Source organism: Schistocerca cancellata, chromosome 5, assembly GCF_023864275.1.
Source record: "Schistocerca cancellata isolate TAMUIC-IGC-003103 chromosome 5, iqSchCanc2.1, whole genome shotgun sequence".
Classification (NCBI taxonomy): domain Eukaryota; kingdom Metazoa; phylum Arthropoda; class Insecta; order Orthoptera; family Acrididae; genus Schistocerca; species Schistocerca cancellata.
The window spans coordinates 626556845-626582817 of record NC_064630.1 but is presented as its reverse complement, the minus strand read 5'-3'; the positions used below and the strand labels follow the sequence as shown (position 1 = coordinate 626582817).

The window sequence follows — 25973 nt, the reverse complement described above, 5'->3', positions numbered from 1 at the left end:
GAGCTTAGCGCCAGGAATTTTCTTTATTTATGGGGGAGGACAGCAGTCTTCCTAGCAACCATGATGGCTCCCCGTTTCCTATCGTTTTTCCGAGCGCCAGGGTAGCACGTGGTGGCGTTTGAAAGTTCAGTAGTGGCCAAAGTTTCTCCTGTTCTCAGTTCCCCAACCTGCCTTACCAACCTTGTAACTGATATTTCTTCTCAACTTTAACGTCGCGAGGTCGCCTCCCTGTGAAATTCCGGCCCTATGATTGGCCAGTTCAGGTGCGCGCCCGTTTTTCGCAGGCGGGCGCCAACCGCCCTCGGCGGATGGATAGTGGACAAGGGGGCAGTAGCCCAGTGCTAGTGTGACCGTGCCGGAGGTGCTGCTTCCAGGAGATGAAATTCGGTAAGCATGAGCGCCGACGTGCACTTTAATTTCGCGCCCTGCGGCCCAGAGAGAACCTTATAGGTCATTGTACAGATGTGCGCTCCTTGAATTACGGTTTATGCAATGTTTTCCGTGTTATAAGACTGTAGGGTTTTCCTTATACAGTCGGGCATAATGTGCGAGACGTGTTGGTTAGTCACAGAAGCTTGCAGTACGGCACTAAAGTGCATACATTCATGCTCACTTTTCCACTTCGTCCGACAGTAGCTCTTTCAGTTCTCCTGTGTAAAATTCGACTCAGAATTTATGTCTTCCTAGCTTGTAAACTTGTGCCCTTTGTCCTACGCCACGTGGTGAGTGTCTGGCGCCCCTTCATGTTTCGTTAACGTAGCCGGACCGCGAGCCAAAGTTATATGAATAGTTTCACGTCTTGCTGGTTGTATTCCTTTAGTACAAGAGGCTACCTAGCGATTCACCCACGGTAGCATCTTTCTTAATCTTGGGCTGATTCATGGTGGTGGTCGTTGCATGCCTGCAACCCCTTCCTTTAGTAAATTGGACCCCATTTGATAATATGGCGATCGTCCCTAAAATTACTTGTCTCCTGCTATCGCGGCTTATTATGAACGAGCGTTGGGGCAAGCTGCTGAACTCAATTCTTTCTTCCGCACCCCCATTTGATTGTATAATTGTTCAGTATTCAACTGTTAAATAAATGAGTCCTTTAATCTGTACATTCTCCCTTTCATTGCATGAAACCATCCTTAGTGTCACAGTAGAATAATGAAGAAGTATAATGGTTGCTACAAGGTCATGCAGGTCTCGCGCCATTAATGATAGGATCAAGATTCAATATCGCGCGCCTGGCACACCATTGCACGCATGGTACCGATAATAGTAATAATAATTTTCAATTATCCCCCATTTATAAAGTGGGGAGTGTTCATGGCTCAGTGTGAGTACGTGAGCACTAAATCCACTTGATGTGGTGGAAGTAGTGGCCTCTGTTTTACCTTGCTGGTTTAAAAAAAAGAATATCAAAAATTACAGCCCCTACACAGAGGTATAGTAACCTGTAAAATAAAACGAGTCACTGCTTTTAATTCTGCAAAAGATTTTTCAAAAGTAATCATGCTCTCGATACTAAGTTCTTGCAAAAGGTTATTACAGGCACCATTTTGCGATCTTCTCATTATCTACTCTCTAACCCAAATTCTTCTCTTTCTCTTTTTCACGTTTTGCATTATAATTACAAGAGCTGCAGCATATCTCACCCGCCTACTTGTCATTTTACACTTCGGCTGACACTTATAGGGGTACTGAAAGCATATGTAAACAGTCTCAGCAAGTTGTTGACGCAAGTTTCTTGCCAAAGAACTTGCGGGAGAATCTTGCTTAATTCTTGCGCTGCTGTGTAAACACAGCTGCAAGCCACTAGCAATAACTTGCAGCAATAGCTTCTACAAGCGAGTTGCTAGTGTAAACCCACCTTTAGTATGGAGATCACTGACTTTAGGTCTAGGAAATAACCACCTAAGTTATTGTGGAGTAATTGCTGCTGCACTACATTCGATTTCAGTGTGTTTTCATTTTGTTACTGAAAAAAGTAAGAACAGTGGCTGGCAAACGGACTTCTGAAACTTTTGGAGCTACAAGAACAATTGACTGTGTTTGATATTCTGTTGCAGTGTGTATATATGCATGTGTGTGTGTGTGTGTGTGTGTGTGTGTGTGTGTGTGTGTGTGTGTGTGTGTGCAGAGCAACGATGTACCCAATAACCTTAAAAGATTTTTGGATGAATTTATAAATAAACGTAATGTGCAATAAAAAAAACCGAGTCATATATTAATTAGATTATACTAGCTCAGATTAATTTTTTGTTCTATATACCCAAAAATAAGATGATTCTCGTAGCTATGGAACATGTCAGAAAGTGCAACATAAAAAGCATAGAACACCTGAATATAATACTATCACTTCCACAGTAATGTGTCTGGAGATTGTTAAAATATGTGAATACATTACATTAAACTGGAACAGCTAATACTTACACAATTAATACACTGTCTGAATGAAGCAGAGTTATGCATTTTTAATAAATTTATCATACACAAAATTCCTATCTGAACTTTGTGAGACCAGGCATTGTATAAATTGTGCATCATGTGTGAAAAATAGCCCCTGAGTGTGATGTGTCAACTATTAAATTAAAAAATAGTTATTCAAAATGCACACTTAAACGAATTCTGAAAACTTGGAAGTGGAGAGTATTTGCAGATTATGTTTACATGCCAGCTGTTAGTTGGTTTGGCATAGCAGACAGCATTTTTGTCACTGAGTGTTATTTCTTTTACAAATGTGTTCACAGCCTCTGATGTACACCTGTGTGAAATTTTGTCTTCCTTGTATTGATCTCTTTTTACAGCTTTAATGTCATAACCTGCACTGTAACTTTGATACTCACCCATACAATTCATCTGACGTTATATTGAAAACAGTACAACTATAGAGAATTTGTGGCATCTTGTGTGAATAGTAAGCTGGTTTTCATATGTGCAACTAGTAAAGCGCCATAACTTGTGGCTTTACATAGTGGCTTTGTGTGCTACCGTTCACACAGGATGCCAGAAATTTTACATAGTTGCATAGCTTTCAATGTGGTTCAAAAATGGCTCTGAGCACTATGGGACTTAACATCTATGGTCATCAGTCCCCTAGAACTTAGAACTACTTAAACCTAACTAACCTAAGGACATCACACAACACCCAGTCATCACGAGGCAGAGAAAATCCCTGACCCCGCCGGGAATTGAACCCGGGAACCCGGGCGTGGGAAGCAAGAACGCTACCGCACGACCACGAGCTGCGGACTTCAATGTGGTGTCAGTTGAAATCATAGGGGCGGGTGTGGAGGTTGTAGTGCAGGTTATAGCATTAGAGCTGCAAAAGAGTTAAATACAAGGAAGACGAAACGCATATGTTGGATCCGAAAATAAATTTCGCACAGTGATAAATCAGGAACCACAAACGCATTTATAAAAGAAATAGCACTTGGAGACAAAAATGCTGTCTGCAATGGCAAACTAACCACCAGCTGGCATCTGCCACGTCATCCATGGGAACTATTTCCTGTAGATAATTCACAGCTTTTACAATGCTTGATCTCACAAATCACGGAGTTTATAGGACACGCTTTTTTCGTTACATTTATTAAGATTATTTATTTATTCATCCAAAACTCTTTTAAGATAGTGGGATTCTTCATTCATTTGGAAATATTGCCCTCCCTCTCTTCGTCCCCTCCACCCCCCCCCCCCCCACCACCATACACTACATTGCAGAAAATCAAACATAGGTTGCTGTTATTGCAGTTAGAGAAGCTGCGAAAGTGTTACTGCCGACTACTGTTTTCACTTTTTTCGGTAGTAAAATATGCCACAGTAATTACTCTACAATAACTGCGACAGAATGCTCGTGTTTCAAAGACTGTCACCAGGGAGCAGTGGTGGAAGGAAAGTGGCAGCAACAAAGTAAAACCAAGTTGAACATTTTGTGGAATGACGAAAGTTGTGCCACTAAAAACTGGGAGTTTAACAGATGCAGCGGCAGTATGCCACTAACTGTGACGACACTTTTATTGCGTGTGTGAACCCGGCCGAAGCTCACGGTGCCACTACTGAAGGCTACAAGCTGTGGCGTCACATTCGTTGCGTTTGTGAACTCGTCTTTAAGCCGGGTTCAGACACGCAACGAAAGTATCGCCACAAGCCAAGTCATTCTGGAGTGGCGCTGTGAGTTACCGTTCACACAGGACGCCACAAATTCTTCGTAATTGCGCAGTTCGCAAAATGGCGTCACCTGTATCAGCTGATAAAATGGCTGTACATATTACTAAATAAGATGTTTTGGGAACATAATAAATGCAAAATATTACTTACCAAAGTGTTTCTCGTTTCTCTTGTCTTGACTATATGTTTTAAGAACCGGTCTGCAGCATCAAACCAAGCAAGGCTGGGTTTATAAATACCGTCTGTAGACGCACCACTCTCAAGTGATTTCAGTACTTTTTTATGTTCATTCATGTAAGCATTTCGAATGATTCGAATTTTTAATTTTGTTGTAGCTACATCAATTCCAGGTACATATTCACGCATACTGTTTACTATTTCAATTAATGCAGCATCTCTCAAATTTATGTCTTTGTATGATTCGCATTTGTGGTTCCAAAGGCAGTCTCGTTCTTGATACACCTCCAAGAATCTCATAATTGTCGCTGTTAACCACTTTTTCGACATATTAATAGCAAACGCACAAACAAAAGCACTATCTGCGAGCGAGTACGCACTAGAAAGGCTTGAATCCAGCCGCGAGGTAGCAATCGAATGACGTTATTCGATTGTGGAGAAGGCAAAATGGCGCAACAAAGTAGAACCAAGTTCAACTTTTTGTGGCGTGACAAAAGTTGCGCTTCTTAAATGGCGCCACCGAAAACTAGGAGTTCACACATGCAACTACAAAGCAACTGCAGTTCGCCATTGGCAGTGGCGATACTTTTGTTGCCTGAGTGAACCCAGCTTTTCCGCTGACCATCATACTATCGATACTTTGTTCTGTCAAGTTAGTCATGAATACTACAACAGGATCTTTGACGGTGTTGACATACTTGATTGAGGGGTGTTTGGTGTGTGTTGTTTAGTTTTTCTGTTGTGTTGATAAGCATCTGTAACCAAATTACTGGAAGAGAATTGCAATCAAGATGGATCCTGCGCTGCTGAGGGAACGAGAATTGTTCAAAAAAAGAGCGTTATCAACACCTACGTAAGTCTTTCTCGGCGGTATGATTAGAGATACTTTTCTGGGATATTATTGCCGCTTTCAAGTACGAATTTATATCTTATTGCGGTACAAACACACGTATTGTTATAATAGAAACCACATTTGCCAAAAACTGAATGAGCAAATAGTGGTTACATTTGTCGGACTTCAACCAGTGTCAGTGCGAATCCTAATTTAATTTAGCGTAGCATCATGTTTTGGTACATTTTGAGTCGTCTCATATCAATAAATCTTCTGTTGCGTTAGTAGTAGGTTTCATTGAACATGCCTGGTTTTGTATCGCTTGCGAAACTTTTCTTCAAATTTTACAGTAATCACATAGTCTGGCAATGATGCTCAAACTTTTCACTTGTTGTTCAGCTGATTTATATGACGGGATATAGTCATGTATTAGCCACCTACATTGACAACTTTAACGCTTCGTTATTCTAGCCAACAACTTTAATTTTATTAGTTCGGTAGGGTTAGAGTAATCCCAAATGAAAATTTTGTCGGAAGTGAATAAAAAAAAAGTTTTGGTCCAAATATTGAAGAAATATGGTTAATGAAACTTGACAATGTATATCAATTACAAAAACCTTTTTATTTTCCTTAACAGCACTACTTTCGTTAAATTATGACAAGTTTTGTAATTATCAATCACACTACCCCTTGTCAGAAATAAGTTTTGTAATGAGTACGCTAGATTGCCCCAATTTTAGGTGTAGCATATAGTTTGCTTATATGCAGTATTTAGGGCGTGCAATGTTCTGCACTCTTCATTACTGCTAGACGTTTGACACAATGGAACAATGTGTTCTAAGTACAAAAATTTACTGTGTATGTGGCACCAATGTTTAGTTTTGGGTCATTCCACATCAAGGGGTCCTCACTCGGCTATCTCTAAATCTAATGGATTTTGGCGTGAGGGTTATGTAATGCCTTAGATTGTTATACAAGTTCACAAATTTTAGTTCAGTATCTTCAGTGGTTGAATTTTTAAGAGCTTTTAAAGAAGGGTACTCCCCTATGCACCTGTTACGAAGGTGCAAATGTGCCAAGCTTGATAGGCTTTTTTTAAAAGTTCTAGCAAACGTTTGCTTGTTTGTTTTAATACTGAATCACACCGTTGCAAAAAATTAGGGATTTTGTCACACCTAAATATAGGTACAATGCTCAACAGTGTCAAAAAAATTCGTGGCGCAGTTCTGAGATACAGTGTTCGACGGACCACCGCTACTTTTCATTTGAACCAATATGCCATATTTTGGTATTACAGAAGTGTCCGATACCACCTGTCTGCTTTGATCCAAGACGTCATCAGTATGTTTCAAAAGTTATTACTTGAGCACTTCGAGAAGATTGCAAAGAGGAAGTTTTTCTCATTAAGCTTCATAATACTACTGGTAATTATTTTTTTTTATTCGAGTATATAGATCAGTTTTGGACATTAATTCAACACATCCATAAAAACAAGTATAATGAAGAACACAGCAAAACAAAAACACTAAAAAGTCAGCTCCTATTTTAGTTAAACAGCTCTTATATTTTGTCAAGGACAGTTTGTGGATAACTGTATTGCCTTCCTGATGATAATGACGATGGTGCTTCTAAAATTAAGCAAATATGTTGCTCAGGAATTCGGCAGCTGTCTTTAGAAGTAGGGCAGTGGAAGGGACAAACAGAACTGTGTGGCTGCATAAAGCTGATGAGGACATCTTGTTGTTCCTGTGAAACTGCACACACATTTCCAACCCTCCAAAAATTGTCATACATACTGCAACATACTGTGCTGGTTGTAAACTTGCAGTTGAGATTGCTGAAATTCGTCCATCTTCTTTGAAGGCCGTAATAATGGATGCAGTAGCATCACTGGAAACTCTGCTTACTCTGAGGTGATTTCAATTAACTGGCATACATTGATGATTTTCTCTTGTTCCAACAATTGCATGTCCACTGGCAAACCATGTTCCTTGATCAGGCTAATTTTTTTCAACTCATTCTGATGAAGATGGTGACGGTACTTCCAAAGTTATGAAAATACGTTGCTCAAGAATCCAGCAGATGTTTTTAGCAGTTGGCCAGTGGAAGGAACAAGCATAATTAAGTGAGTGCATAAAGCTGATGAGGACCTCTTGTTGTTCATGTGATACTTCACACACATTTCCAACCCACCAAAAATTGTCATACAAACAGTGGAACTTCAGTTTTACATTCTTTGATTTTATGTTTTTGACAATTCTACATCACAAATATGTAGCTCCTGTAAAAAAAACATTAGATAATGCTAAAAAACCTGATTTTACATTTCTTCCTAGTAAGGTTTACCTTGATTCAAAGTTGTTACTCAACATCTTGCTTGACTTTGTCCCGGTGGTTTCCTGTTGATATTTGATGTGACTGATTGAGTTATAAGTGGCACAAAAGGTTCTCACCACGGGTGGTTGCAAAGTTAAGGGAATATTTTTGGCAGTTGCAGAGAGGAGAGAAATGAGAGAGGAAATGCTGATGTAATCCACAATCGGTCTTGCCAAAATGACTTGCAACATTAGCTTTACCGTGCAATCAATGTACAACTACTGCTAGGTTGTAGAGGTAATGGAAAAGCAAGACAGTCTACGCAAAGTGTTCCGGACCAAGCCAATATATGATGAAGGGGCCCAGCCACTACCTTGTCTTGTGCCACTTGTAACTCGGTTCATCCTTTCGCATGTATTTCTGATGAACTGTATTCAGCTACAATATCAGTCGTCAACCTTTTAAATTAAAGCACTGAGTCTTGAAGAATATTTTTGGTCCTAATCGAGGAAACTTCGCCCTTTTCTGGCCATTGAACTTTTATTGGCTAATGGCTAGTTAAGTCACCCAGTAGCCAGCACAGCCACCACATCACACTAACATATGTAAAATGTGCTTATGTACTGGATGTGTGGAGAGGAGGAGTGACCCTTCAATGACAGGAGTGCAGATAGTGGTGAAAGCGTGTTTGAAGTACTTTTTGTGCAAATGATGTGCTATGACAGAGACATCACAGGTAAATAGAACAACAGTTTTGCGATAGCACATTTGAAACACTTTCATGTTCAAATCTGACATGATACAGTTGCAACAACTACATACGCTACTCACATATATACTTTGCACCACACACTGTAGATAGTACAGATAGGCAGTAGTGATAGAGGGCATGAAGCGAAACTGTAGTAGCTGAGCTTTCTGTCAAATTTACATTTGCACAGTGCACAGAAATTCACTGAGCCAACTTCTAATAAGCTTGTAACATCGGTCGGTGAAGTAAACTCTTTTTTTTTTCTCTTCCCCTCATCAAGTCTAAAATAAAACTTTAATGGTGGTAAGCATCTGAAGTGAAGCTCGTAAGAAAAGCATTACACAGTAACAGCAATGTTGACAAAGTTTGTCATTTATGCAGATGTCCACTTTTATGCTAATGGTTTAATCAGCTGCTGTGATGTTTTTGGTTTAATTCAACATGTTCATCAATTTTTGCTTTTCTCTGGGTGAGCGCAAAGGATGATCTCTTAAGAAAGCACATTTTGAACACATAATTTGTGCTCGTAGCATCAGAAAATAGCTTGATAACCTTGTACCCAGATACCAGTTTAAATTTTTACTGAATTTTTACTTGCTATTACACATATGTGATTTTTTAATAACTGATGAAATCCATTACCACAAATTATTGCACAAACATGGTATTGTACATTTTACTTCCTTTACTTTGACAGATTTTATACAAAGTGTTGTAGAAGATTGCGATTTTTAATTATATATGCCAGTTATATGTGTTTTTGCTTTTGTTTTGGGGAGGGGGGGGTTAACATTCTCTTTGATTCTGCATTTTCCTCAGTTTTGCGGTTTTAAGTCTGGACCGCTTGAAAATGTAAAACAGGTTTCACTGTACTTGCAACATACAGTCCTGGTTATAAGCTTGTAATTGAGATTGCTGGAATTCCTTCATCTGCTTTGAAGGTATTAATTATGTCTGCTGTAGCATCACTGGAAATTCCGCCTACTGTAGCTGATTACAGTTATTTGGCTTAAATGGATGATTTTCTCTTGTTGCAGCTATTGTATGTCTCCTGGCAAACCTTGTATCTTGATCAGGCAGATTTTTTCCCCCAGTTCCTCCTTTTGGTACATAAAAAATCACAGAATTTGAAAATGTCGTATACATTCAATATTAGGTTAGTGGAGGGCCTCTGTAGACTAGCACAGGCTGCTAGTATTGTTGCTGTTCCCCCAATGCTATCACAAGGCAGTCTACCTTGGATTGTTAAATAAAAAGATTCCATTTGACAGTGATGCCAAAATCCTTTTCATGCAGACAGAAATTGATGAAGTTTGTAAGATCCTTATATTGAGCTGCTGAACCATCACTAAAGTAATAAATGATCTTAATGTTTTTAATCTTTGTTTTTAAATATGCTATTGACTTTATTTGAAAGACATGGACAACAGTGGCATTATGACTTACAGACAGTTTCTGATCATACAAATGCTAATGCTTTGACATTCTTTGCCACCAAAATAGACGACAGGTGGATCTAATGTGGCCTGACTATTCTCCCAACGAAATCCTTGCACTGCATCTTGAACAACAAATGAATAATTCTTAGCAAAATCCATCAATATAATTAATTCATTTTCTGTGCCTAAGATTTCCTTTTAGCTGCTTAAGGTATAGACTTTGATGTTTTGACAAAAGGAAATACAGAAGCGTCCAATTCCACCCGTCTGCTTTGACTCACAGATATGGCGAAAACGACCATACACTACGACTCCAATATGGCGCCTATGACGTTATTACATAAACATAACAACAAACACAAAAAACATTGAAAAACCAACACACACACACACACACGTTCCACAAAAAACATAATGAAACTAACGGGACAAGTGTGGGAAATTGCTGGATTTTGGATGGGGACAAAGTAAACGTCAACAAATTTAGACACACATCGCTGTACCTAACCACATAAAATGATGAAAAAAACCGACAACACAAAACTCCCCAAAAGTCCACCAAACACCACATCCTCCAGAATCCGACACTACCCTTGACCTATATAGCTCAACAGCAACTGCCGATACCGGAACAGCCACAACCACACAGTGTCATCGAACACTTCCCTTGACCTATGTAGCTCAGCAACAACTCCCGATACCGGAACACCCACAGCCACAATCCACCCATTGGGATCAAACAGTTCCCTTCACTCACATAGGTCAACAACGACTCCCAATACCAAAAAACCCACAGATACGACCACAAATTGGAATCTAAAACTTCCCTTCAACTACATACCCACAAACCAACACACGATACCAAATCACCAATACAACAAACCACACAACTCAGAACCACCCCATCAGCCACATTGTTGTTGTTGTTGTTGTGGTCTTCAGTCCCGAGACTGGTTTGATGCAGCTCTCCATGCTACTCTATCCTGTGCAAGCTTCTTCATCTCCCAGTACCTACTGCAACCTACATCCTGCTGAATCTGCTTAGTGTATTCATCTCTTGGTCTCCCCCTACGATTTTTACCCTCCACGCTACCCTCCAATACTAAATTGGTGATCCCTTGATGCCTCAGAACATGTCCTACCAACCGATCCCTTCTTCTGGTCAAGTTGTGCCACAAACTCCTCTTCTCCCCAATCCTATTCAATACTTCCTCATTAGTTATGTGATCTACCCATCTAATCTTCAGCATTCTTCTGTAGCACCACATTTCGAAAGCTTCTATTCTCTTCTTGTCCAAACTATTTACCGTCCATGTTTCACTTCCATACATGGCTATGCTCCATACAAATACTTTCAGAAATGACTTCCTTCCACTTAAATCTATACTCGATATTAACAAATTTCTCCTCTTCAGAAATGCTTTCCTTGCCATTGCCAGTCTACATTTTATATCCTCTCTACTTCGACCATCATCAGTTATTTTGCTCCCCAAATAGCAAAACTCCTTTACTACTTTAAGTGTCTCATTTCCTAATCTAATACCCTCAACGTCACCCGACTTAATTCAACTACATTCCATTATCCTCGTTTTGCTTTTGTTAATGTTCATCTTATATCCTCCCTTCAAAACACCATCCATTCCGTTCAACTGCTCTTCCAAGTCCTTTGCTGTCTCTGACAGAATTACAATGTCATCGGCGAACCTCAAAGTTTTTATTTCTTCTCCATGGATTTTAATACCTACTCCGAATTTTTCTTTTGTTTCCTTTACTGCTTGCTCAATATACAGATTGAATAACATCGGGGAGAGGCTACAACCCTGTCTCACTCCCTTGCCAACCACTGCTTCCCTTTCATGTCCCTCGACTCTTATAACTGCCATCTGGTTTCTGTACAAATTGTAAATAGCTTTTCGCTCCCTGTATTTTACACCTGCCACCTTTAGAATTTGAAAGAGAGTATTCCAGTCAACATTGTCAAAAGCTTTCTCTAAGTCTACAAATGCTAGAAACGTAGGTTTGCCTTTTCTTAATGTAAGTTCTAAGATAAGTCATAGGGTCAGTATTGCCTCATGTGCTCCAACATTTCTACAGAATCCAAACTGATCTTCCACGAGGTTGGCTTCTACCAATTTTTCCATTCGTTTGTGAAGAATTCGCGTTAGTGTTTTGCAGCCATGACTTATTAAACTGATAGTTCGGTAACTTTCACATCTGTCAACACCTGCTTCCTTTGGGATTGGAGTTAATATATTCTTCTTGAAGTCTGAGGGTATTTCGCCTGTCTCATACATTTTGCTCACCAGATGGTAGAGTTTTGCCAGGACTGGCTCTCCCAAGGCTGTCAGTAGTTTCAATGGAATGTTGTCTACTCCTGGGGCCTTGTTTCGACTTAGGTCCTTCAGTGCTCTGTCAAACTCTTCACACAGAATCATATCTCCCATTTAATCTTCATCTACATCCTCTTCCATTTCCATAATATTGTCCTCAAGTACATCGCCCTTGTATAGACCCTCTATATACTCCTTCCACCTTTCTGCTTTCCCTTCTTTGTTTAGAACTGGGTTTCCATCTGAGCTCTTGATGTTCATACAAGTGGTTCTCCTATCTCCAAAGGTCTCTTTAATTTTCCTGTAGGCAGTATCTATCTTACCCCTCGTGAGATAAGCCTCTACATCCTTACATTTGTCCTCTAGCCGTCCCTGCTTAGCCATTTTGCAATTCCTGTCAATCTCATTTTTGAGACATTTGTATTCCTTGAGGCCTGCTTCATTTACTGCATTTTTATATTTTCTCCTTTCATCAATTAAATTCAATATTTCTTCTTTTACCCAAGGATTTCTACTAGCCCTCGTCTTTTTACCTACTTGATCCTCTGCTGTCTTCACTACTTCATCCCTCAAAGCTACCCATTCTTCTTCTACTGTATTTCTTTCCCCCATTCCTGTCAATTGTTCCCTTATGGTCTCCCTGAAACTCTGTACAACCTCTGGTTTAGTCAGTTTATCCAGGTCCCATCTCCTTAAATTCCCACCTTTTTGCAGTTTCTTCAGTTTTAATCTACAGGTCATAACCAATAGATTGTGGTCAGAGTCCACATCTGCCCCTGGAAATGTCTTACAATTTAAAACCTGATTCCTAAATCTCTGTCTTACCATTATATAATCTATCTGATACCTTTTAGTATCTCCAGGGTTCAGCCACAATAACATGCAACAAATACACTAAAAACAAGAAAAATAAAAACTTACCACAACAACGTTCTGGCGCCGCAACCTAGGTCAGCCACCACAATCACACCCAGCCACAAACACACACACACACACACACACACACACACACACACACACACACACACACACACACACACACTTACCTACACCCCCCCCCCTTACACACACCAACAAAAAAATACACAACCAAAAGAAAGACCCAACCCAGCCACACCCTCAACCCAACCTCCCTCTCACCCCAAAAGAAAATACCCATAAACAAAAAACAAACACAAAATAAAAAAATCTTAATCACACACTACACCTCAACAAAAACTGCAACAAAATAGACCCTCCACAACTAAATCACAAACCAACACACTCCCCCCCCTTCTCCCCCCACCCCCCCAAGCCACAGTCACCCACCCGCATAAACCACATCTTACTGATAGCCCTTAAAAAACCCGAAAAAAGAATAGCCCTCAGGGATGCTCTTCCACCAACAGTACTCATATAAATGAAACTGAAGGTTAGAACAGTGCCTCTTCCCCCTCCCAAGAACTGACTTAACTAAGTCCGCCCCCCCCCCCCCCAAAAAAAAAAAAAAAAAAAAAAAAAAAAAAAAAAAAAAAAAAAAAAAAAAACATCTATGGTATTCGTACAAGCCCCCATATCATAATTTTTAAACTCTAAACTGTGGTTCCTTACTAAACGATTGTACCCCCTATAAGAAGAAAAAGTATCAGAAACTACAGTAGAACCTGGTTCTCCTCAATTAACCCCACTAATTCCCTCTTAGATCGGTCGTCCACAACCCTAAAACACATTCAGAATACTTACTCGCCGGTACAACAGCCCCCCACACCCAGAGACCAACCACAGACTTACCCCTCGCATACTTCATTTTCCCAAACTGTGACTTGTCCACCTCCACCACAACCTCAGGCCCACCTTACTTACCCCTGTACTTAATAAACTCAGAACATACTTTGAAACAAAATGAAAACCAGTCAAACACACTCCTCTCACTCACGCCAGTCTCATGCATGCAAAAACTGTGAGAGGATTTATAACAAAAGTAATACATCAACAACACAATATCGCATATACTCAACCTAGACTTCTCGAACCAGGAACCGCAATGTATGGAGCGCCATAGGTTGTCCCTACAGCACCACCACATATAATTGTCCCTGGTCTGAGATGCCGGAACTTTTGCCAATGTCATTTCATGCCGACAAACAGCGCATTTCACCACCTCCGCCAACAGCCCAAAGAGCTGCAGAAATTTTATCAACTCCAACGGACTCGCCCCCATCATAGCATGCAAGTGCACACTATTAATTTTATCCGTCATATCCATAACTAACAAGAGCAGCAACAAATTAATTTACTCAAATTAACACACGACCTACAGCAAACAGCACTAAAATAACTTTCACACAGAAACACTAAATTGTTAACTCACTGAAACCAATTCCGCTCCACACACAGCCAAAACGAGAACCAGCCAGAAGAAGCAGTAACACCAAACTGAACCCAATACACCACACAACACGAAACCCCTAAACACACCACCAGAGGGCACCACAAACAGCAACACGACGACACCTACAAACACGCCACACTCACAAACCAAACTCCGCGCTGTCATGACGTCACACACCACAACAGCCTTACGTCACGGGTCAAAGCCGACGGGTGGGGTCGGACGCTTCTGTTGACCCAGACACAAAGTGATGGTTTCTTAAACTGGCAGTTTTCAAAATCAGTGCCTCCATTAAATCTTCAACAGTGCCATGACATGTCTCCAATGCATGTCTGTCAGTATGGACCCAATGAGTGTGTTTCATTGTTTCTTCAGGGTCAGCCTTTAAAAGAGCCTTCAAGAAAAGCCTCTAGTTGCATTTTTCTAGGACACTCCTCACAACATTGCAGCATAAAATCTTTTGATTCCAAACTGCATACAGTTTCTTTCATCAAATCCTTGTAATTATCTTGCATGGATGTTTCTGAAGCCAACATTAATTTGACATTTTGATGAATTGCACATACACATACTGAATGTGGTCCATTTTGGCCTGAGCTCATAAAATTTTGAGAAGCTCGGTTGTTTTCTATATTGCTCACAACAAGCAGTGGAACACTTCTTTCAGATTACAAAGGAGCAGGCATTTCTGGTTGTGAATCTTTTCCTCATTTATTCGTACCATAACACAATCCTTTTTGCTTGGGCATAAATGAGAAAACTCTTCATCTTAAAAAAAAGTGATGACATTTTGTTTTGCTTCATTATTGAGTGTTTTCCCTTTTTGATTTGCAGCAGGTATTTCCAAAATTGCACCTTCCATCTGCCTTTTTCACCATTTTATTTGAAATAGAAAATTCCTTAGCTGTGTTTTCTATAGTCTAGCTATTTGGGGTGAGAGCAAATTTGAACTTGGCTGCAGTTGTTTGAAGTCTGAAGCTTAATCTTGAGAACTTCAATTAAGATGTCCATATCAACGCAACTTCCCTTTGTATTTGAGGAATAGCTACTTCGCTCACACCAGCAGCTGTGGCAATTACCTTACTAATGCTGCCTTTGGCTTTCAGAACTTCATGCTTTTTGTATCCAACTGAATCCCTTTTGTTTATCTGTTGAAGCTTTAATGGGACTGTCCGAGTGATGATAATGAAGTGTTAGCAGTAAAGCAAGCATCAACAACATCCATGTCTTCAGCAGATGGTTATTTTTGCTCTCCCTGTGGGGTGAATCTTTCAGGGCCACTTCATGTCTATATTTGGTACAAATTTTCTGAGCAGGTTTAATAACTTCATTAGTCAGTGACTTCAACCGATCAGACACTGCAGTGGTTACTGGTGTTAAAGCCTTCTTGGTTATGTGTTTTTCTTTACCAAATGGGTTGCAGCAAGTCTTCTGCATGAATTTAAATTTTCTCATCAACAAGGCATTATGATTTGTGCAAATTTGAGCATCTTCAGTAAAATAATCCCTGACCTATGTCATAGAAGGTTGTTGTACGTTGGTGACATTTCCTTAACAGGCTGTAGTTGACTTTTGCCACAATAGAATGCTGATGACTCACGACAACCAGCTCCATCTGATATGCCAAAGTAGCAAGGTACAAGGGTCTCTTCATTCATTTTACACAATAGTTTATTAACCTACAACAACCAATTTTGAAAGCTCGTGAATATGCTGGTTTGGAGCATAACATAAGATGCTGTTACACTCAGTGCTTCATGTGAATCATTCACTTAAACTCTCACAGTTTTTGTAATTTACTTTTAATGAATTCAGCCTTGTTTGTATATAAAATATACAAATTAGGCTCTCGAAACATATTTTTTGGTGCTTATCTTCAACTACAACAATGATTATTGTTATCCAAACATTCAGCACTCAAAACTATGAGCCCTCAGGGACTCAGCATCTGTTTGTTGAGTACAGACTTGGTGACCCCAGGGTTCCTGAGCTGGGGGACTGGTAAGCGCCGCCAGTCCCCTGTCACCATAAGCTCTAGGCATGCTTCAGCGACCACTGTATGGTGCGACAGTTGAAATGTTGTGTGTCACAGGGAATGGAGATCTTGGCTTGACTGCCCAGATCATGAGGATGGTAAAAACCTCTATAAAAAAACTCAATCTCAAAGTGTTCTGTGCACTTATGAGACGCATAGCTGTTGAGGTGAAACAGTTGTTAGTGGGCAACCTCTGGGGAACCTGCACACCTCAGTTGTATAAGGCTTACCTAGACATGGAGAGCTCTGTCTAGGTGGACTTTTACTTTCCTAGCTGCTTGTAGAACCAAGATGGATCCTTCGAAGTTTTCTCTTCCATCTCCCAGTGGAATGGGTGGGCCGTTGGTAGGTAACAACACCCAATCAAATAAGAGGGCTGGGGTAGCTAGTCCTCTTGACTCAGTCATTTGCAACATAACACATGCTGTTTCTCAGAATATGTTTCCAATACTGAAAAGAAAAAGAGGGCAGTTTCTACTAAATTTCACCATTTATATGCAAAAAGGATTGGAGGGCATTGCTGGGGCATAAAATTTGCTAAGTCCTTGCGAAATGGGTCCCAGTTGGTGGCAACGTCCGTTACCAACAAGTGAAGACCCTTCAAAAAGCTCAATGCCTTGGGGAGTATGCAATTGAAACTGAACTGCACAACACCTTGAACTACAGCAAAGGTATTGTGATATGCAGATATCTGGTTGACATTCCTCAAGAAGAACTGAAAGCTGAAAGGTCCTGGGAAGGGTTGTTGACATTCAAAACATTATGAAAAGAGTAGATGGCAATCTAGTGAAATCAGACTTTTTTCTACTGACATTCAGTTGTACAAAATTTCCATAGCACATTAAGGCTGGTTCCTTCACCTTAGCGTACGGCCCTATTTCCAGAACCTGATACAGTGTTTTGAGGGCCAACACTTTGGGCACACTACTGTCAGATGCCACTTGTAGTAAATGTGGGAAGGCCACCCAAGGAGTTGGCTGTTCATCTCCTGTAAAGTCCGTCAGCTGTTCTGGGGATCACTCTGTTTGGAGAAGGGACTGCAGTGTCTTTCTTTAAGAAAGAAAGGTACAGGAAATAAAAACAACTAAATGTATCTCGCATGGAGAGGACAAAAGGATCTATAAGACTATGCGGTCCCCGACAGCCGCTACCTCCTTTGTGTCTGTTATTAAACAGTCAGTCCCTAAAACTGATGATGCTACACAAACGGAGATTGCCAGTGTCAGCGCTAGTACCTGATTTTACCAGTTCACTTGTTCTGCTCCAGTTATTTTGAAGCCCATACCTCCACCCAAGACTACAGACAAGGCTGTAGTTGCTGCTGTTGCAGAGCTCCCTGGCCCTCTGAAGGTTCAGCCTGGTCCACCATCCACTGCCACCACACCATTGTGGCCCCAAAGCCCATTCAGGGCAAAAAATGTAAGTCAAAGTGTAAACTTATAACACAGACAGGAAGTAAACTGTCTGATGATGTCGAAGTTGCCATCTTTGATATATCTCTCGATTCTTCATCAGAGCAAGTGGAACTTTATGTTGGACTGATGAGGGGACCTTCTGGGAGGTGCATCGAGTTATAGTGTGGGTAGGCACCTATCACACCCTAAAATTGTAGGTGCCAATGCAGCCTCATTTTTGAAATATTGCCTGTTAAAGTTAGGGCAGATCTTTATATACAGAAAAGTTACTCTATTGCAGCAAGTGAGCGAGTAGCCGAGTGGCAAGCGAGAGAGACTCCCGTCCAGGCGACCCTGGTTCCAGCTCCGTCTATGCAACTTTTGTTTTCTTTTTGTTTTTTCATATGCATGTTTTAATTTATAATTACTCATGAAAATTTTGCAAGGCATTAATTAAAAAGAATTACAAGCCTCTATAAATCAAAATTATAAATTGAATGTAACATTTTGTTTCAATCTTTTGCGTTTTTTATTTTAACAGGAAATTAACTGTAATTAAAACGTTGGAATACATAAATTTGCCTATTTACCTGAAAATTGAGAGAAGTTGTTAAAATATTTCTTCGAAAAGTTGAAAGCTTGGCTTTGAAGTGTGCAGACGTTTATCCTTTAAAATAGAGCAAAGTGCAAGTTGTTCACGAGTTCTCAGTGAGTGCAATTTTGACAATATTGAACATTTAGTGCAAGACCAAGGAGGTCTTTTGTGGGCTCCACCGAACAGTGAAGAACGGCAGGAGTTTAAACAGACCCAGTGCATTGTCTATGACAGTTACATATCAAAAACAACTTTACACTGGACTCAGTGATCTCCAACATTAGCAAACTATTTCATTAATTGGCAGAGAAATGTTCAAACGATTTCTAGACGTGTATGGGACTGTGACATTCACGGACCAAGAAGTGTTTTTTCCGACAATTTTCCAAAGCAAGCCACGATGAAAGTGATGCATGGAGAAAACAAAAAAAAGAAATAACACCTATTTCTTCGGATTCTAATGAAGCAGATGATGGAGATGAGTGGACCAGAATCCCATATGCAGTGAAAGTCAAGACCTTGGAGATGGCAGAACTTCATCCAACGTGGTCATTGAAAACGTTACAAAAACATTCAGCGAGATTATTGAAAAGCTAAACCCAGTTGTCAAAGTGGATATTCCAAATTGCAGTAGGAGGGACGCGAAATGATAAACTGGAAGTAATCAATTCGTATGTTTACAACCAGTTTATCGAGGCGAGAGGCCAGAGAGCAGGCCTCGTAACAACATGGATGCTCCAACAGTGGGCAATTGCAGCTGCTTTTCAATTTCTGGATGGAAATTTTGACTTCAAAGCGTCGGAATCTTGGGTTTATCGCTTCAAATCAATGCATCAGATATCTCAACAGCATGTAACAAAATATGTCAGCAAGAAAGACAAGAGAACTTTGGACGAGCTTCTGGAAATCACTACGGAATATCAGCATAAACAAGCAATATAATCACGAGATTCAACCCTGATTATATCATAAATATTGATCAAACAGGATGTGAATATAAAATAAGCAGCAGGCGTACTTTGTCCCACAAAGGTGAAAAAGTCACCGAAATTGCTGTGGGACAAATAACTAAATTGGCGCACTCATCTACTGCGCAATACACAATCACATTGTCTGGAAAACTGCTGCCTAAAGTATTTGTTCACCTGCAAGAAGTGACTGGAACGTTTGGCTCCCGAGTCCGAAAAGACGTTGACGGGTATATGGAGACATACCAGAATGTTCACATCACATCAGCAAAGTCCTATAAACAGCATAAACAAATGTACGAAGAGTTTTTGGATGAAGTAATTCAACCGTACGTGGAAAATAATGAATTCCTCTACATCGTTGACTCGTGGGGTGGGCAAACCTCCACGGACTTGCATAAAATGAAATTCAACGATGAAGATGGCCTACCAACTTGTACTTTTATCAGTGATACCACCGCGATGTACACACTTTTGTCAGCCATGTGATGTATATTTTTATCGTCAAGTGTAGAATTACATTCACCACTTCCAAAATGCTCTGTACCTATTGCAACACAATGTAGAAATCACATCCTGGGAGGACATGGTAAAAATCCATTCACTGGTCCATGACCAACTGCAGGCTCCAATATATAAAAATATGAAAAGGTACGTGAATAAAGCATTATTTTCAATTTTCAGATAGCTTGCTTGGATTTTCAGATATACTACAAGTTCATCGTTAATATTGTTACAGATATGCATAGCGTGCCACAAAGCTAGATCCATCGCAAAAAGAAGTATTCCATAACGTCAATGCAGTGGCGTTTCCTGCGGACTTGAGAAAATACAGATGCGATTGTGACGAAAATGAATATGCATTCGTATAATGTTCGTGGTGTCAAAAGTACAAATTTTTTGATTGTTTTTATAACAAGTATCATCCGTTGGAATGTACTCTTCAAAATATAGGAAATATCGATTAACTTTCTATTAAATGAAACATATTTTTAATCCCTCATTCATTGGTATTTTTTTTTAATATTCCCTACCTCAGCGGAACAAAATTAAAAATACAACGAAAAAATGAACAATAATAAAATATATTTTGTAATTTTGATTTATAGAGGCTTGTAATTCTTTTTAATCAATTCCTTGTGGAATTTTCATGATTAATTATAAATTAAAACAGGCATTTGAAACAAAAAGAAAAAGAAAGCAAAAGTAGCATAGACGAGTCTTGAACCAGGGTCCCCTGGATGGGAGTCTCGCTCGCTTGCCACTCAACTACTCGCTCACTTGACACAATAGTGAACCCTTTCTGTATATAAAGAGCTGCCCAAACTTTAACAGGCAATACTTCAAAAATGTGGCCGCATTGGCACCTACAATTTTAGGGTGTGATAGGTGCCTATCCACACTATAAGCAGGCGAAGTGGGAGCTCATAACTCGATTTACCTCCCGGAAGGTCCCCTCGTGAGGCAATCATCTCACCCCAAAGCTCAGCAGCCTCCCAAGTGGAAAGACAGGGTGAAAGTGCAATCCCTGTGATGAATGGTTCCCATTCTCCAGTGGAATGTTAATGGGTTCAGGACCCATGTGGAGGAAATGAAGCCCCTAGCACAGGAATGCCCAGTATGTATCTGTTTGCAGGAAACAAATTTTAAAGCATCTGATGCCTATGTCCTATGGGGGCTATACCTATTGCAAGGATGACCTGAGTGGCAAAAAGGCCAAGGGAGGTGTTGCTGTGTTTGTAAATCGCGCACACCACTTTGGTTCTCTCCCCTGACTACTGACCTGCAAGCAGTTGCAGTTAAAATTCACTCATGTCGGAGGACCACTGTTTTCTTGCTGTATTTACCTCCTCCTGGTGCAGTACACTCTGAGGCTCTCACAGATCATCAGGAACAACTGCCTTGCCCATTTCTCCTCTTGGGGGACTGTAATGCTCAGCATGTCTTGTGGGGCTCAACCTCCACTTGCCCTTGGGGCCTCATGACATCCCAAGAGCTGTGCATTCTAAACACTGATACTCTCACTCATTTCTTGCTGCAGTGGGTCATTCTCGGCCATTGACCCCTCTCTCTCTGCTCTCCAGCCCTTGCAGACTCTGTTCAGTGGGAAGCCATTGATAACCTTCACTCCAGTGACCATTTCCCACTTCACATTCACTTATTGGATGGTTCACTACCTGAAGAGATGCCTCCAAAATGGATGGTCAGCAAGGCTAAATGGACGCTGTTCAGCCAGCTGGCTGTGTTCGAACATTGCAACAGCGTCCAAGGATGGGTGTGCCACATTACACGAGTGATCCATCATGCTGCTGACTTATCCATCCCCAAGTCTTCTGGTAATCTTAGGAGGTGACATGTACCTTGGTGGACGGATGAGTGCCATTCGCCAATCTGGGACAGGCATTTGACATTTAAAATGCCGACCAACAGCAGACAACTGCAGGGACTTTCTAGTCGTGAGGACCAAGGCTCAGTGCATCTTTAGGGAAAGTAAGAAAAGGTCAGGCCAAGCATTCCTGGACTCCATCAACTGTTCCACTTCTTCTACAAAAGTATGGGAAGGCATCCAGAGGATTTCCCATAAACAGAGTCATTTTCCAATAGGAGCAGTACTGAAACAGGGGTGTCTCCAGACAACTCCAGAGACATTGCTCAAATGTTGGTTGAGCATTTTTCTAAAACTATTCCCAATGCCAGCCAGGATCCAGTGTTGCATCGCTACTGTTTGACTGTAGAGAGGGGAAAATTGGCCTTTTGATCCAACAGTTCTGATACTTACCACAACCCTTTCTCCATGTGGGAGTTAGAATCGGCTCTATCTGAGATTCGTGATACTTCACCTGGTCTTGACCAAATTCAGTACTGCATGCTTTGACATTTGCCAATAGCATCAAAGGAGATTCTTCTCGAACGCTTTAATCTCATTTGGCTGACAGGTAAATTCTCAAGTCATGGAGGGGAGCCACTTTTGGTACCTCTCTTCCAGCCAGGAAAGGACCGAATATGTCCCAGTAGTTATCGGATTATCACCTTAATGAGCTGTGTAGATTGTCTGTCTGGTTGTCAGAGACCAGGAAACTCTTTAGCCGCTCTCAGTGTGAATCCCAGAGATTTCGGTGCACTGTCGACAACCTGCCTTTCTTCATACTGTCTTTTATGTCTCAGAGGTGTTTTAGAAGAATATGTTATTTTTAAGTTTTATCAGTCTAGAGATAACAGAAGTGGAATTTTCAGTCGATATTTATGGTACACCCTGTAGTGGCACACTAGCTTTTAAATTGTATGTCCAATGATTGTCGTGAAGATATTTAGAATAATGTCCCTGAGACATTGGCTAATTAGTGACTGTTAAAAATGTGACAAAACCTGTAGCTGACTGTTATCAGTCTGTCTTCACAACAATTCATAGGTAATTGAAGAAAATTTAACACCAACATTAAACGGTGACTCAAATTCGAATGGAAACATAACCAGAGAACATCTCTGAAAATTCATTTGACAGGTCTTTGCAGTAAATTTGATGGAAGGATCTCCACAGTAAATATTATTCAAAGAACTCTCCTCCTCTTTTGAAAGTTAGGTGACCATAAGGACAAATCTGCTTTGTGTGATTCCTGGTAAGGGTATAAGGATCTCAACTACTCCACAGTGAAATATGTGCAGGCTATGGGCATTTTATTTTTTCATCTCCCAAGTTATATATGGAATGGATTAATGATTGTCCAATTTCACACTGAAGTGCCGTCACAGTAGAATGTTCCCAACAAAATTAAATTTTGCAATACCATCTGCTTAGCACAAAATCTCTCACTTTGTATGTGGAAGTAAATATAGATTACGGACACTCTATTTGAATTTACGGATTTGGAACTATTGTAAATTTGTAATTCAATAAGTGTGTTCTGCTGTTGGAGACTTCAAAGAATTTACCTCTCTCTCTCTCTCTCTCTCTCTCTCTCTCTCTCTCTCTCTTTCTTTCTTTAAATTATGTTTCCACTGTTCATTCAATTTAATGGTTACATTTTATTACAAATCCGCACCATCATTTTTGAATATAACATTTTTCTGTAAACATTCGTGACCTTCAGTTGTGGTAATATCACATACTAGTTAGGGCTGGGAAATATTCAAATTCTGGTAGATATACAGGACTTACCACACAACTGTTATCATTTTTAAGTTCCAGGAATTCATTTTATAGATCGTCGTGCACAGAGTCAGTAAATGTACTGGATAAGACTTTTGTCTATTTAAAGAGTCTGAATACGTGGTCTACTTGAAAAATTGCACCCTGCCGATAGTAAGTTGCCACAGTTTGAGATATTCTTGCTCAGGATGGATTTCGATGAGGGCACCTCTAAATCATGTTACAGTCATTATACATAACTATTTATTAGGTACCTCTGCTTACCACATTACTTTTTTCTTCAAGGAAAATTGTAATAATTTGCTGTTTAAATTTAATATTCCTTTTTTTTTTTTTTTTTTTTTTTTTTAAATACCTGATCATGTGGAACTTTGGGTTATTCATATCGAAACTGTTTGGCAGGCTTTTAAGCCATTCTAAAGTGACGCATGAGAGAGGCTAAGAAATATTTTGCAACACCAGTGATGAGAACCATTTAAAATACGTATTGACTAGGTGACATCAGAATGGATGAACGCATTAGCACATGAAGTAACCTCTCAAATACTAAAGACAAATATTAATTGTGGAATTAGTTTATATTTGGAAAGGAATGGATCATTGTTTTTTAAATATGAACATCACATCAGCAAGAAATGTCATCATGCCAGGTGATCAGTTGATGTAAGAAGCTTACTCTTCTCTCTCATTTTCACACTTCTGTAAAGAGTATTCGCAAACCATGAACATAACTGATGAGGCAATCAGATAAGCTGTAGCAGCTTGAAGCAGATATTGGTATTGTTGTTTTTTGACCCATAAGAAGATTTTGCTGCATGTGTGCAATGTATTGCATCTTCTGAAAGACTGCTAAACACTTCAAATTAGAAGACATTTTTCTGTATGTCCAGTCAGGTTGGGTGTTTCACTTTTGGTCACAATATTTTTCTGACTAATGTGGACATTTTTGTCTACAAGTAAGCATACATTAAGACCATCACAGTGGGAGTTGACAGTGTGTGCTAGCTTTCTTTTATGTCTCAGACCAGTCATTAAAAATAACTTCAGTAATATGAATGAGGGGTTTCTGGTCCCCCATCGGACGCTTCCTCAGGTGGCGGATAGGGGAATGCTCACCAGATATGGTGGGTACCGGGGAAGTAAAATACCCGGGTTGGACCAAAACTAGTGAAGAGGAAGCCAGTGGCTCGGATGCCGGAAGAGAATGTTTTATAGCATTCCAACGGTAGAAGAGGCAGAAGGAATCTTTGCAGGGCAGGCAGAGCTCAGAGCCTGGGAAAGGCAATTTGCCTAGGAAATGATAATCCAAAATATTACTCAGTGAGCTTGGAAGCTGTGAGATGGCAGCCCCATCACCAAGCTTAACTTGCACAGTGCTCGTAACGCGGCCAGGGGATCCTATACCTGCTGGCTCACATCAACGATTTGCCTCTTATAATGGATTCAAAGGAAACGGACATAGGTTATGGAACAGGAATTCGCGAGATAGAAACAAGAAATGCTGCTTCACATTTGAGACATGGAATGTTTGTAGTCTTAATAAACCAGCTGCAGCAGCGACTTTGATATCTGAAGTAAATACATACAAGACAGACATTGTAGCTCTACAGGAAGTTAGGTGGCTTGGAGAAGGGGTACACACAGAGGATAATTCTGACATTTTTTATGGGTGGAGATGAAAAACATTGTGATTTTGGTACTGGTTTTGCTGTTAAGAACAGGATTGTTAATTGGGTTAAGGAATTACATCCCCTTAACAAAAGAATGTCGTACATAACAACAAGCACCAGTGGTACAATATAACATTCATAAATGGCCATGCACCAACTGAAGACTCAGTTGAGGATGAGAAAGGTGGGTACTATGAAGAATTAGAGAGAGTAGTCGAAAGTATTCCAACAAGAAATATGAGAATTATCCTAGGGGACTTTAATGGAAATACAGGTAAAGAGGATATGGTCATCCCCACAATGGAAAACATAGCATGCACCTGACCACAAACGAAAATGGATTAAAAATGATCAATTTTGCACTGTCAAATAATATGAGAATTTGCTTGATTATGTTCCCTCACAAAGAAATACACAAAGGTACATGGTGCTCTCCAGGTGGCAAAACAGTTAATCAGATTGACCATGTTATGACAGATCAACATTTCACTTCATTTATAAGAGATGTCAGAATGTACAGAGGAGCTGAAATTGGCTCAGGTAGGTTGGTAGGAAAGATGATTTGGAATCAACAACCAAAAGCCACACCAAAAACTAATTTAGACATCAAATGACTGAAGGAACTGTCTGTTAAAGAAACCTGTGTGATTGAAATAAATAACCGATTTACAGCATTGCAAGAAAATGAGGAGGTAAATTGTGTCGAGAAGGCTTGGGAAAGAATAAAGACTGTAGTAACAGATGAAGCAGAAAAAATATTGGGCAGAAAAAACAAAACTAAGAAACAGAA

General features: G+C 40.1%; 1 protein-coding gene across 2 annotated transcripts in view; it reads left to right on the top strand.

The window, feature by feature from the left end:
• Positions 1-4984: 4984 nt before the first annotated feature.
• LOC126188874 (general transcription factor IIE subunit 2) overlaps positions 4985-25973 on the top strand; it is a 65868-nt gene continuing 44879 nt past the window's right edge. The window contains exon 1 of one of the 2 annotated variants that reach the window (XM_049930537.1): positions 4985-5188. In XM_049930537.1, coding sequence (XP_049786494.1) covers positions 5127-5188 — 62 coding nt within the window. In that variant the 5' untranslated portion in view covers positions 4985-5126. The remainder of the gene's footprint in view (positions 5189-25973) is intronic. The other variant, XM_049930538.1, reaches the window with a different exon arrangement.